We start from the raw sequence: 14,690 nt of genomic DNA, 5'->3' as shown, positions 1-14,690 counted from the left end.
CTTTCATATTGCCTTCCTAAAGCCTGTTTCACGCGCAAGCGACTGTACGGTTCACTCATTCATGTTTCATGCAACGCGTGTGAGATGCAGATTTAGTTGTTCTCCAAGAGCCGCTTCAGTTCGTCACTTGTTTGTGTAAAAATGCTGTCATTATTACCCATGGTAACTTCTGTTCCAGTTCCTTTTCTAAAAGCCTCGATCAATTACAGGCCTTTAAAACTATGCGGCCGAATAGGATAGCATCAAAACTTGAAGTGAAACGATACAAAATGGGTCTGTCTGCGGCTCTCGTTCCCGAAGGCCGCCAGGCATTCCGGGTGCCGCCCGTGCCACAAACATGCGAACTAGGCTTTGTTGGCTTCTATCGAAACACTCGTCCCCTTTTCTCCTCAAGATGTTCGAGCAGAAGGGCAGGAGCTTCTCGGTTCTTCTAGTACACCTGGGCTAGGTTTTAGTCGCAGAAGCGCAAAACCAAAGCTTGAGCACTCACCCCTATACATACAATGAAACAGACGAAAAACAGCTCAGTGCACCGCGGACGACAAACATGGAGAGCCGTTTCGTCCTCTGTATCTCTGCCCTCTTGGGGCGACACGCACACACATAAAAAAATAAGGTAAAGATAACGCGCACACCTTATTTAGCGCGCTGCTAAATCAATGGCGTCGCGCTGCTACGCACGAGGTCGCGGGATGAAATCCCGGCCGCGGCGGCTTCATTTCGATGGCGGCGAAAGGCAAAAACGCCCGCGGTCCCGCGCAATGGGGGCACGTAGGAGATCCCCTAGATGGTCAAAATTAATCTCGAGTCCCCCCGCTACAGCGTGTCAAATCGTGGTTTTGGCACGTCAAAAAAAAAAAATTCAATTCACTGGTTGTCGTCACCTACAAAAGTGTTGCTAGTTCGAGCGCGCAAGATCCTCTGCGCGACGACACCACGCCTGCCACGTGCTCCTCGCGTTACTGCTCGCCGCTGTCACTGCTCGCGAAGTTTTGCAAACATTTCGCTCGCCTCATCGCCCCTCGAAAAACGGGTTATGGGAGAGGGGATTGGCTCCCGCGACGGTTGCCGCTTGCATGTTAAACAGGCTTAACTGGAAGTAAATGATGCTCAATTTATTTACGTATGCTCGCTGGATCGTACGAAGTAAACAGAACAGTTGGTAAATTATCGTGAATAGAGACGACTTGGTTAAAGGACATTAAATCCTCATGTTTTTTCGCCCACGATGTCAGTAGCGCTGCTGATATTGTTCGAGCAATCTGTAGCGGCTTCTGCTTTTTTGCCTACGCTATCAAAAGTAGACCTGAGGTGGATAACTTATAGTTTTTCACTTAGTAAGCAGTCGGCAAGAGGCGGATCATCCGTCTCGTACGCTGCGAATAAATTTTGATGGACTAGCTGACATATTGCCCTTTATGTTGCATGTTTTTTCTAACTACCGCATTCATTCCGGCAACATCAAAGACCGCAACTGTGAAGCCGCTACATAGAGGAGGTCAAAGTGATAATGTCGAAAATTACAGGCCCATTTCTATTGTGCTCATGCTGTCCCAAATTTGAGAAAGGCTTCTACTTTAATGCATGGCATCCTTTTTACGGAAACCTTTCAGTTCTCACAGTGAAGTAATTTGGATCTGTTGCTAAAGGCCGATCCACACGACGGACCAAATTGCTCTTTTGGACCGCGGTCCACGCATCACGTGATAGGACGTCACCAGTTCGTGCGTACCGCCGTTGGCCCGCGCAAGACTGCGGCCCTCGCGGTCCAACAAATCGCCGAGGCTTTTCCCGCTTCCGTTTTGGCGGCGGACCGCATGCAAACCGCAGCGATTTTGGCATAGCCAACGAATGTTGTCCGGCAACAGAGTGTCTTCAGCCAAATCCAATCCAGTTTTTGGCTCAGCAAAAGCCAGTCAAGCCAGTCGTTAGATGTTCGCCGTTCCGCCTACACGTGCGTGCAACAAATATATTTATTAAACCTCGTGCCCTCTTGGAGTGACAAGGAGGTTTTTTCATTTTGTATACCTCGTTGAGCAGTTCCCGGCTTTGTGGGACTCGAGCCGGAATGATAACAATGATAACACTCTGGCCGAGAGTGCAGCTGGTTGGTCTGCTCTGCCGTCTGCTGTGGCGGTCCGCCGTGTGGATGTGCTCTGCGCCGGACCGGACCGCGGCGGGCCGTGACGTCGCATCACGTGACCGAGCGGCCCGCAAACTTGGTCCGTCGTGTGGATCGGCCTTAATAGAAGTGCCGTTTCATTCTTAGGAGAGTATTGCGTTGAAATGTCCTCATCGTTTGAAAATAACCTGTTGTGTTTTCTTTCTCGGTATCACAAAATCTTTTGGAACTGTAAAACACGAAATTTTGCTGGAAAATGTTGTGTTTTGGTCTTCAGAGGGCCTTTTTATGATGGTCCGCTTATTATTTGTATGGCAGGTCGCAGGTGGTTATGGGCAGTAAGGAAGGTATTAGTAGTAGGCAACCGGTCACAGCAGGTGCCCCACAAGGTTCAGTCATGTCACATTTGTTGTTTATTTGTTTATGAACGACTTTACTTCGGCAATTAGCAAAGTTACTGGCTTTAAGTATGCGCCATCTAAGTTGCGGGGAAGCCATAAGTGCACTGCAAATTGCGGTTCCTAAAGCCATACAATGATTTTATGAACATCCTACCTTCGATGATGGACGTTTTTGCGAGGGAGTAATGAGGAGGAAAGGTGTACGGGCAGAAAGAGGTAAGGCTCAGTATATTAGTCTCCCGTTCATTTCGTTTCCTGTCTTCGGCCTCATGGAAACTAGGGGGAGGGGGCGGAGGGAGGGGGGGGGAAGGTGCGCGTGTGCTACGTACGTGATGTGATGCACCGTTCAATCGCACGGGCCAACCTTTTTCACAAGCTATTCAGTCTTGAGCTGAAAGCGTGATCTACTGCGCTCGTCAGAAAAAGCGTGAAGAAAAAGCGGGTCCTCCTCCCTGTTGGCGCTCACTCGCTAACTGCTGAGAAAATGATTCGATTTTTGCGCGACTACACGTAGGCAATTACTTGCGAAGTCCCTGAACCGGCTCACGCTGAAGCACCGCGAATCTGCGAAATATCCGAAGTTGAGCCGCTGCACGTGAGACTCGGATGTTTTTTGTTGCAGTGGAAACTTGCTCAATCTATTACAATCATTATAGTTAAGCAGTCCCATGCACGTCTTATTAACATGTCTCTTTGACGTGCAGCCTTTGTATACGCGTAAACGAGGATGACGTTGCACGATTAGCCCCAGGTGACTTCGGAATGACCAGTCGGCCTCCTGCAGTATCCGCAGAGCTCGAACCCTCTGAGAACCACATATTCATATTCTCCCGCGGTAAATATTCCAGAGCCAGGAGATCTGTGGGAGCGACATGCCGCTGTCAGGACTTGGGACGAACACGCTTGTTCTTGCAAAGGCTCTACATGTTCATTACGCTTATGCGTTTTCTCGTTTTATAAGTTTATCGAACCCGGTGCAGCGAAGAGCCTTCTCTATTTATAGTACATATATTTTTGATGGTCTGGGCTTTATCCGTGGCCAGTTTATTTCCGAGTGCTTGAAATCGCATGTTCGGCGCTAGCGCTTATGTTAGCGTATTTTCCTTTGGCAGTTTAGCATGTAAGGCAAGAATGCTGCCATATATATTTCCAAATATATGTTCATTTCAGTATCACCAATTAAGGTTCTTGTTATAGTGTACCTGTAGTGTTAGTAAGTGCGTTTGTCTGCCATTTAAGTTTCCTTTCTACATTTAGTTCGCATTTATTCCGAGCTTCGTGTGGACCCGACGAAACTCTTTACCGCACGCAGTCTCCAACCCAAAGTCAAATGACATTACTTGCTCACCGCGCCACGGTATCTCTTTCTCTCGTTTCCCTTAATTATGCGGACGCTTTCTGTCTGCTTTGCTTCAAACGCTGCTGGCCACGAGCTAACAGGTTTCGTATAAAATCGTACTCTGCTTCTATATAGCAACACAGCACAGAAGACCGTGACGTAAAACGTAAAGGCGGTGAGTAGAGCCATCACTGCGCGTAACCAGTTCTGTTCTAAAGACTGCACGAATAGCTTTTTTTTTATTTTTTGCTCTTCTTGCGAGGTTTTTTTTCTTTTTTTTTAGGAGCCCTGAACCACCCCTCGGGCTTGTCGAAATAACATAGTCCGCGGGTAGCATACACTGTTGTGAACATCTCAGCCAAGTTCTGCTCTCGCACGCGGTCCGTGGAGCTCGCAAGCGGAGCGCGAAGTCACCTTTCTCTCAAACGCTCTCGTTTCGAAAACCTCATGATCCTCGCTCTTTTCTGTGTGCTTTATTTCGTCATAAAGCACACTCCAATACGCGGCTGCTATTGGTCGCTGCGCTCGGCTACAACGCGGCCGCCGCGAGGTGCCGCCACGAGTCCAGTGGCTAAGCGCACTACGGCTCTCTGAGGACCGCCGCGTTTGGCTTACGTTTAGCGCGGCATAGGCACCAAATCGGAAATTTGAACTGCGCGCCACGGTGACGTCTCCGCCGTAGCCTTCGCGGTGCAAGGCATTGGAGGAGGAAGGGGAGCGCAGCAGAGGCGGTGTTTGAATGCCGATAACTCCGCTCCTGCTGAACGCATTGAAGTACTTTTTGCGGTAAAGTGGTTCTCAAATTGCCTATTTTCACTTTAAATGTACTTCTCCACTTCGATAAAAAGTGGTTCAGAGCCTCTTCAAGTTCCTCTGCGTGGTCAGGTCGTACGTAACCGGTCCCTCGCATGCTGCCGTCTGGCACATCGTTCTTGCACTATCTCGCTGTCAGAGCACTAACACAACGTGTAACGAATGTTTAAGCACCATGTGGCGCTGCACCACCAAAAATAAATAGCCTGCAAGTGGCACGCGTACCAACTGAAAGCGAAGAAGATTACAGCGCGTAGCCGACGGCCGCTGCTTCCCGCGCAATAACCCGAGCGCAGGCAGCACCAAAACGCTGGGCAGCACCTCGGTTACGCCACCGCAGCGCAGCGGTTCGGCTGCTCGCCGCAAAGGCCGCACGCGGACCTGCCGCGTTGGCCATACTCTATTTCTAGCGCACTCTAAGCGTGGGGCGAGGACTTAAGGAGTCGCCATCTGTCGGAAGCGCCTCCCATGCGTAGTGTGAAGGATCACGTGGCGCGCTCCTCATAGGTTTGGCTTACGAGGCTCAATAAAAACACCACGTCCCAGCCCTCCTGGACATTTCTCTACGTACTTTCAAAACGAGGAAAGTTTTTTTACTGTCGAAATAATGTTGGAAAAACTGAAAGCACAGAATCGTTTACAGGCGCTATATCTTTACCGATACGTACAGTGAACACCACTGCGCGTGGTCGCGGCGATGTAGTCTCCCGAACCGGCTCCTTGCATGAATGGTATAAGCAAACGCTGAGAGAAAACTATGTAAAATATGTTCTTATAGTGGGCTGTCTGTATAACCAAATGGAGCATAACAGAATGAAGCCTCAATGCAGCGATCGCACGGTTTCGCAGCGACCGACTGCGCGTCTGCGTGCATGTCCGCGTACAATGTTTCGCTTTCGCTGCGAGTGCGTTTTCGCACCGTGCCGTGAGCTTTGGGGCGCAAAATATGAGCATTTTACAGTACACAAGCAACCCTTGTGGCGTGGACGCTGTCAGAGCTGTTCAAAAATAATTTCGTTAGAGACTTCGACTCCTATGGCGACTGCGATGTGCCGTCACGACGATTCAATATTTCTTTTCTAAATTACAATATTATTTCTCAAGATGCTTCGCACTGTATGTCTATCGGTATTTTCAGTGTGCTATTTCCCGCTGCTTTTTTTTTTCGTAATTCAATGCGTTAATTCATAACACAAACATGACCATGTGCCGTACCTGTTTTTAATGTGCTTCTTACCGCTCCATTTTCATTCCTGTGGACTTGCCAGTACCTATCATCAACAAGTTCCTAGACCAAACCATGGTGACTTTAGCCGGGCAGCGGGCGGGGGCGAGCGTGTCAGGGCGCGTTTTCTGCTAATCACTGTACATCGCAGTCCCAGTGCCGTAGAAGAAACTTCCTCGCGTCTTTGCCTGCTGCATACCAGAGTTGTAGCCGATGGCTGTTTGCCGGTTCTAAGCTTCGCGAACCAAGCTTCACGCAGCTTCTTGTCATGCGGCTACGTGCGAATATATGGCTGACACTGGGCTCCGTGGCGTATAGGTCCGGGCCTGCGGCACCGAGCAGTAGCCTACCATGCTGCACGCCTCCAAAGGCAGCCACTCCCTATTATAGTGCTTTCAAATATTGTCAAGCAGACACCAAAGGGGGGGAAAGCCTCACCACTTAATCCGAACCGCAGCGCAGGTGGAACTTAAAAAAACTTTCGCTCTCAGCTCGCTTCGGCGCTTCCGAAGCAGCCGACGCGGCCGCTGTGCCCACGTGATCCCTCATGCCACGTCATGCCGACGGTGGCGTCAGCTTTTCCAGTGTTGAAACTCGCCCCCAATAGCGATCGGAAATAAAGCCCGCCACCTCATGCTCAGCCGCTGGAAGTCATCGGCAATAAGCGTAGCCTCCGAGATAGCAACGAAGGACGACCTCAGAGGCCACATCACTGAGCTCCCACGACAGTCGCCGGCTAGCATACGCTAAACGCTTGTAGACGATATTTAAAAATATAGATATTGGGGACTTTTAGCGTGTCCGGTATCCGCGAAAGCGCGGGCGGTTTTCCGGTTTAGCGGGGGCGTAAAGGTGAGCGGCCAGATCGGTGGCGCCAGCTGGTGGCGGAAAGCTCAACCACACAACCACAGAGCTAATTACTGTATTCTGCTTAGCTGCTGGGGTAAATATTCGACAGTGGCGTAATTGTGTTCACCATTACGCCGCTGCCAAAAATTTGCGCGAGTGGCGAAGCAGGATATGGTGAGTTACTGCAGTTTTAGCTATGCGTTTGTCTGGTTGAGCTCTACAACACCAGGCGGCTTCACCGCTCACGTTTACGCCCCGACCATCCGGTAACCCGCCCAAACCGCTCCCGTTTACCGGATTAGCGTACAAGCTAAACGTCTCTATTTTCTTCAAAGCGCAGCGGCCATGCATAGCAGCGTATCGGGACGCTCACTTTGCGTCCATGGGGAGAGGACCGTCGGGGAGTCTGCTTGTCGAGAAGGTGTACTCCGGTTGAGGCGAGTTGAGCTGCTTCCGTAGCACAGAAAGGTGTCCCTTTGCCAGGGACATTTGGCAGAAGGCCAGAGACTCTCGCTGCGTGACTGGTGTCGGCAGCGGCTCGAACGAAGAGATTCCCTTGAAGCGTTGCGACAGGTAGTTTTGGTTGTCGTACATGCTCTGGATGAACGTCAGGTCCTGAGGGTAGCCGCTGGGTAGCAAGCGCTTATTCTCGTCGAACGACAGCAGCTGGATAGCCACGACGCGCTGCTCGGGCCCCCGCTTGGGCACGGGCGTGACGCGCTTGAAGACGCGTAACAAGGACTCGTCGTCTGGGTAGCCGACGACCTTAGGAGGCTCGGAGGGAAACGCCTCCGCCATAAGCTCTCTCGCGTGAGATGTGTTCGGCTGGTAGATAATCTGCGAAGGCGCAACAAGCGCGCGAGTTCGGCAAAATGAAATGATGCAAGCACCCCAGGGCTTGGCAGTGTATCTGGCCGTTTTATTGGCAACTTTGTTTCGCCCGTATACCAACCTATGTACTGGGGCCGAAAGAACAACAAAAAGCCCTTAAATAAAACTGAGCTCCGCGCACCGACTGAAGGGTTGAAAAGCTGCACGCGTGATGTGAATGCATTGTCGCGACGTCGAAAGCTCGGGGATCGAAAACACTGATAAACAAGAATAACCAGGACGGTCTTTTAATACCGCGCGCTATTGACTTCCTCTTCTTCATTATGTTTTTTTTTTTACATACAAACTTATTCCTTTTTTATTGTCATCGTCCTTGCCACACGACAAAAACCGCATTTGCCTCCCTTCCAAAGGAAGCATTGTCCCGATGCGCAACTTAAGCGTGTTATGCACAAGACCATAGGGGCGGAGAGAAAACGCAGGGAAATGCCATTCCAACCGAAATCAACATGTTTAAGTTGTACGGCTATGTAATGCGTCGCATGCATACAAGCTGGTGTATCAAGGTAACAAAGAAGAAAAATACTTCACAGATGTATGCGAATCTGACAACTTATACATCTAAGATAGCGAAGTTGTACACAAGTTCCGACACCCTTAGAAGTCTGTCTGTTGGCTCACGGCACCGCTCGAAAGGAGCAGCACTTGGTGCTCTTTACATACAAGCGTGGCCATGGCTGTCTGGTTTTAGTGACGGCTCCCAATGCAGGCTGCGTTCAACCAGACTGCGTTCCATTTGGAAGTTTAATGAACGTTGTCTCATGTCGTCAACCTAGATATTTCTTAAATTCTTTCCGACCGTTACACATAATAACCCAATCTGCTAGATAATAACTATGTTGCCGACACATTACAAATTGGTTATTTTTGCCGATATATTTTAACCACATGCATTTGTCTACAACATTATACAACTATATTCAATATATGTATCGCCGTATCTGTATTGCCAATATATATTTAATCACATGCACTCGTCTACAACATTACACAAGTATATTCAAGATCTGTATCGCCGTGTTTAAATAGCAAGTTTATCTATTCTTCTTTTTCCTATTTATTCTGTGTGATTTCTGTTTTGCTCAGTATGGTGTCACCGGCATTTCTAGGTTACCTTCCTTTACTTTGAAAAAATCCTGTCTACCAGCGCTTTAAAAAGGACACTTCGCCGTCCATTTCTAATATTCTCTTTCCCAAAATTTTTTTTCGTGGCGGAGAACGTTGCTCCTTTGTGATTAAGTATGCGAAGCTTACTTAAGTATTTAATCTTCGAGTTTAAATGTTCATTGCGCCATCTTCCATACTGGACGGGCTGAACTGCACTTTAACAGTGCATGACTAGTTGTTTCTTTTGGGGGGCAGTTCGGGCATTTTTTGTTTGATGAAATACGGAACTTCTCTCTACGGAGCTTCTCTTTCGTAGAGAGTACTTTCCATTGTCTTTTCCATTCGAAGTATGACTTCTCGCGGGATCGGTGCCCTAAACCAGACTGAAAATTTTTTTATCAGTTTTTTCTTTCTCCTGGGTTAACCTTTCGCATGAGAAAACCTGCGTCTCTGGTGTTTCATGTATTCTTCATGTGTTATGTTCTTCGTGTTTGTCATAATTTTGCAGAATGCCAACGATTGTTCTGCCTGGGTACCCTGTGTGCTGTTTGATACCTGAATACTTCCTGAGCGTGCTTAGCCACTGTGCTATACGACATCACGTCCTTGAAGATCGTCATCTTGAACCATGTTTTATGTTGTTTTAATGGCTGGTATACGAGAAATTGTTTCGTGGTTTGGGAGGCTTAGTAGTTCTCTCTGGGTAACTAAGAGAGAGAAGTGGTTCTTGTAGGGAAAGGAGGAAAGGCTGGCACTATCTTCTGCAACCCTTGCGGGACCACGGCTAAGCGCCAGCAGGGGGGAAGGATATGGGAGTGACGGAGATAGAAGGAGGGAGAAAGGCAGAGAGTCGCCATGGCAACAGCGCAGCAATCCGGCCTGGAAGGCCCAATGGCTTCGACAGGAGGAGTGGACTGGTGATAGACCTACTAGGTGATATACTCTTCTTCATACAGGCGGCGGTTTTTTTCCCCACAAATGTGTGTTTACTAACGCTGCGATTCAATTTACCGCTTTACGGGGAATAACAACTAGTCGTGCTACAAAGAAAGCGGATGCATATGCTCTTGTTTTGATTCTGTCCTTTTTTTTCTTTCTTTTAATGATTCACAAGGTAGTGCTACGTTTCTGAGCATTACCTCATTTCTTTTTTTACTGTTTCCGAGATCTGCGGCGACACTTTTCCCGGTTAGAAAAGACCGCCTAGTAATTTTGAAACATCGTCCCAATTGCTTGTGCACGCGTGACACCATGCTTGTTTGTTTAGTTAGTAAGCGAATGTTTACAAGTTTATAGGGCCAATAAACCTACTATCATTACTTCTTATAGCTGTCTACTAATTTTCTATCGAAGTGGTTGATTCGCCTTTCGGGCGAAACTGCGACATTTTTTTCAATGGGTCTGCAATTGTGGCGATATTCAGTAGTAGCCAAAGTATGTACAGCGGGCAGTCCTCTAAATGTCAGTGATTAAAATTTTCGCTGTGTGGCACGGCTTGATTTGACGCGTTAGTACGTTCAGCTTGTTAATTCTGTTGTGTGTTGATAGGTTTTAATAGTGTTAATGGGGTTGGAGGCTGCTAAGTCACTAGTCTGGTGACGGTATCGGCGGCCTGGTGTGAAGATTGTATGGCTACTTCGTTGGAAACATTGCTTCGAAATTTTGCACGAAAGCCACTTTTTTTCTTTCAAAAGGGCAAATTTCGGCCCCGCGTGATAAACCAGAACTGATTTTCACATTATTCATTCTTATTTATGTTCTTTTTATTCATCATCATCATCATCCTGGCTACGCCCACTGCAGGGCAAAGGCCTCTCCCATACTTCTCCAACTACCCCGGTCATGTGCTAATTGTGGCCATGTTGTGCCTGCAAACTTCTTAATCTCCTCCACCCTCCTAACTTTCTGTCTCCCCCTGCTACGCTTCCCTTCTTTTGGAATCCAGTCTGTAACTCTTAATGACCATCGGTTATCTTCCCTCCTCATTACATGCTCTGCTCATGTCCGTTTCTTTTTCTTGATTTCAACTAAGATGTCACTAACTCGCGTTTGTTCCCTCACCCGACCTGCTCTCTTCTTATCCCCCCTTAACGTTACACCCATCATTCTTCTTTCCATAGCTTGTTGAAGAGACCCAAACCGCGGCCCGCCTTCTGACGCCCCCAATCCCTTCTCCCGCGCTACTGGCATATAGATTCTACGCGCTCTCAACCACCTCCCCGACGCGGCGTGCAGGACAGCGTCAGTATATGCCGGGAAAGTCGAAGCCGTATTCAAAGGAAGCTTTGCATTTAAAAGAAACACACCGACAGTTTTTACATTCCTGCTCAAGCTCTATTAGTTAGCCGTAAGGCCTGCTTCAAAGCAAGCCTTCCGTCCCTTGCTTAGCTATAACCTCGCTCACGTTCCAATGGCGCGCTCACCAGCTGCGGCGCGCGGAATCCACTCAGGTTGCGTTCCTCGTACACGGTGGGCTCGGTCAAGCGGAGGCAGGGCAGCTTGGGGCACTTGGCCGGCAGCAGGATGGGCCGGTCGTTCTCGATGCTCGTGAACGAGAGCACCACGAGGAAGATCTCTGCCAGCGCGATGAAGTAGTGCCGCTTGATGAGCTGCACGTACACGTCCTTCCAGATGATGGCGGAGATCTGGGCTAACACGCCCATGGTGCCTGCGAGAGATATAGAAACGCGATTACGACACTCTCTCTCTCTTCTTATTTGCCTTCCGTGCCTGCGGCGTCTGCTTTCGTGGGGATTCACCGCATACGAATAGGTGTCAAGATCTCTTGTTTACTTGTGTTTATTCTGGTTTCTTCTGTAGCAGTTATCATTGCACTGGTCATTCGTAGTGTACTGCCGGTCGCCTACTTCGGTGGGAATAACTGTATGCTTGCCCCTTTTTTAACTTGATAGTGCTAGTATTGGACAGTTCTGGTACTTCGCGTTGGAGTGTGTCTTGCCCGCTTATGCTCAATCTGATTGAACTTTCGCCCCTTCGTGCGCCAGACTGTTCTTTCGAAAAATTGGAATTTTCAACTCTGTAAAAGCACTTGCTCCTCTAAAAGGAGCTTGTAGTACTACCTGTGATCACAGACAAAGGTTGAGCTGCACCAAAAGAAATGAAAGAGAACAGTTCCGAATATTGACGATAGACACGCTTGTAAACTCGATCTCGCAGTCCCTGCGTATCACCGTTCACTGCCGTCAGGGGCGAGATCGATAGATGGTAACCAAGGGTAGAGTGCCGAGCGCGAGCGCTAAGCAGTGGGATGGAGTGATTATAAATTAAAGGATAACTTTTCATCATGAAGCGCTGCTCACGAGAACGTTCTCCGAGAAAGAAATGCAGTCCAATGTTACTTGGGGATTTCCCGTTATTCTGCCAGCCACACTTACTATAGGTAATGCAAATGAAAGAAACGCACGTTGCCACTGTGTGCGTTGTTATAATCACAAACAATACCACTTACAACATGCAAATTTCGCCTTCATTCAACTCTTCGATGTCTAAGTGCACTGAATAAACGAATTAGCTTAAGTTAATGCTACGCTGGAATGAAGCACGAATAGACATGTCCGACCTTCTTGGTACTAACACAAATCCGAAGATTACTGATCTCCACCCCCCCCCCCCCACCCCCCTTTGGCAAAGGAATAAAGTTGGTCCTTGTGGTATCCGTAACTTCTGGTTTCGGTTTTGGGTTTTCTCATCAGGGCGCCACTCAGCGCCAAACGCTATAAGTGCTTCCTGTAAGTTGCCTCCTCAGAAATAAAGGTTCCATTCTTTGTCTGCTCCCCAACTGGAGCAGTCCGGCTCCTTTCTTGCGGCGCTGCGCGCCCCGGCCGTTTAGGCCTCATGCCGTAACCCTTCCGTCCGGCCGCCCCGTCGAAGCTACAACAGTCCTGTCACTGAACACACGTCTTTCGTGGAAATTAACTGTCGCGAACGCCGAACAAGTGTGTGTGAGAGGGGGGGGGGGGTCGTCAATGAACGTTAATCTGTAATACTGAACATGCATTAAATAGCTAATGTGGGAATGCCAGTGAGGATGTGCTTTGTCGCTCCATGCATTAGCGTTACGAGTGTAAGCATTACCAGTAGAGTACCAGATTTCGCATTCCCTAGCCCATACGATGTTGCAAATGTACCGAATAAGCAAACTCGCATTCATTTATGCTGCCGAAAACTGAAACACGAAATGAAATATCGGTAAGACTGGGTAATAAAGCTCACCATGGCAGGCTATAAAGCACACTGAGAAAATCGGAGAGACTCGAAACAGTCGTGTCAGTGACCGTATTACGCTTATGTAGAAATGATAAGGCGTGGAAGCCAAACACGCATCAAGGAATGGCCGGCAAGTATGCTGTAGGGCTAACCCCGCTGCATATCTACAACATAAATAAATAGGGGAACTCCATATCATTTACGCTGTGCCCAGACCAAGCGCAAATTCCCACACGCCCTCGCTTGGATAAACACAGTCGCGATCAATTTGAAGGTGATCGCGCGAGCAGCGGCTGGCGGGCCTTCCAAGCAGCATAGCGGCCGATTTCGGAACTGCGAAGATAAAAATTGCGCTGCCTTCTTCCCCTATTATGCTCTTCCAGGCTGCAACCATCACCCCCAAGACCAACTCGCCACATTTTTTGTGTTTGTTCCCCTTTCATGGCAATGATCTGTGTGCGTCGCTTCCTCATGCATATCTTGGCTAACAATGACGCCTCTGTGCAAAAGCTCATAACACAATCGAAATCAATTCGCAGGTTATGCCATGAACGGTGACGGGAGTTACAGCTTTCCAGGGAACACCAAAAGAAAGAGAGGGGAGCTATCTGATGTTTCCCTCTCGACCGATGGTGATGACGTAACGTGGCGCTGCTCCTAGTTTTGGTCGCCGCTCGAGCGATCACCTTCAAATCGATCGCGACTGCACAATGGCGGAGACCGATAAGGGTCACTCGCATACCCGTACAGGCGAACAAAGCAGCACGTAGCTTGAAGCCTAACATCAACCATGGCGGCTTCAGTAACGCACTGAAGAAGAGAGATCGCGTAACGCCGCTTAAGTCACGAAGAAGGAAAATTTCGAAACAGAGCTGCAGGATGGCAAACTTCAACTCAACTACAAAGACACAGCAAGAGTACCTTCTAGGTTTGGGGGCCGGACGTCAGAACGCAGCGAAGGTGGAGCCGGCGCTGCCCGGGGTCGTTCAGCGCGAGCCGAGGCCCGTCCGTGGAACCTGACCACGTTCGCACGGGCAACGCGCTTCCCCGGGCAGCGCGAGAATCTCACAGCACGCAGCTATTGTTGTTGTTGTTGTTGTTGTTGTTGTTGTTGTTGTTGTAGCCTGTGATGCGTGTGGCTCCTACCCACGATGGGGGATTGGCCTAGAAATGGGTGGATTATTCGAAATTATTATGGAGCATAAATCTTCTAATAGCTATTGAAATAGCATTGAATAGCACAGAATTACCTCGTAAATAAGATCAGGAAGGTCATATTGCATGAGTAATAAATAAGTTAAGAGTAAAAACAAAAATAAAGGAATTTAGCAGGGCATTCGTTTAGATGCCATAAGGAATGTTCGGACAGCGAAGCACAGCATGCAGTTATTGTTACCGCACCACCATTTCGGCTGCCGATTACGACGATTCCGGGCACAGGCACATGCCCACAGCCTAAAGTTGCGCGAGAATCTGGCTGTAGAGCTACAAGAGCGGGAGAGCAGTATATAGTGGTGCAATACAGAAGAATGCTAGACCAAGAAAATTATTTTTTTTTTACTTTGTAATGCATTTAGTAATTAGGAATGCACGACCAAGAGGCTTCTCTTCGTTAGCAGTAAGTGTAGTATATTTTTGCTTGCAGCACATTATTCTAATGATGGTGTGGAAGCACGAATAATCTGAACAAATCCACTTGCTAATCTTACCGACTTC

General features: G+C 48.5%; 1 protein-coding gene across 1 annotated transcript in view; it reads right to left on the bottom strand.

Annotated features, from left to right (window-relative positions):
* Positions 1-14,050, bottom strand: part of LOC135921323 (phospholipid-transporting ATPase ABCA3-like) — a 40,500-nt gene extending 26,450 nt beyond the window's left edge. The window contains exons 1-3 of the mRNA XM_065455659.1: positions 13,896-14,050; positions 11,171-11,415; positions 7,123-7,586 (exon numbers count right to left, since the gene is read on the bottom strand). Of these exons, the coding sequence (XP_065311731.1) occupies positions 7,123-7,586; positions 11,171-11,410 (704 nt within the window). The 5' untranslated portion in view covers positions 11,411-11,415; positions 13,896-14,050. The remainder of the gene's footprint in view (positions 1-7,122; positions 7,587-11,170; positions 11,416-13,895) is intronic.
* Between the last annotated feature and the right edge of the window lie 640 nt (positions 14,051-14,690).

The sequence above is a fragment of the Dermacentor albipictus genome, chromosome 1 (genome assembly GCF_038994185.2).
Source record: "Dermacentor albipictus isolate Rhodes 1998 colony chromosome 1, USDA_Dalb.pri_finalv2, whole genome shotgun sequence".
Taxonomy (NCBI): Eukaryota; Metazoa; Arthropoda; class Arachnida; order Ixodida; family Ixodidae; genus Dermacentor; species Dermacentor albipictus.
This window is presented reverse-complemented; position numbering and strand designations above follow the sequence as displayed.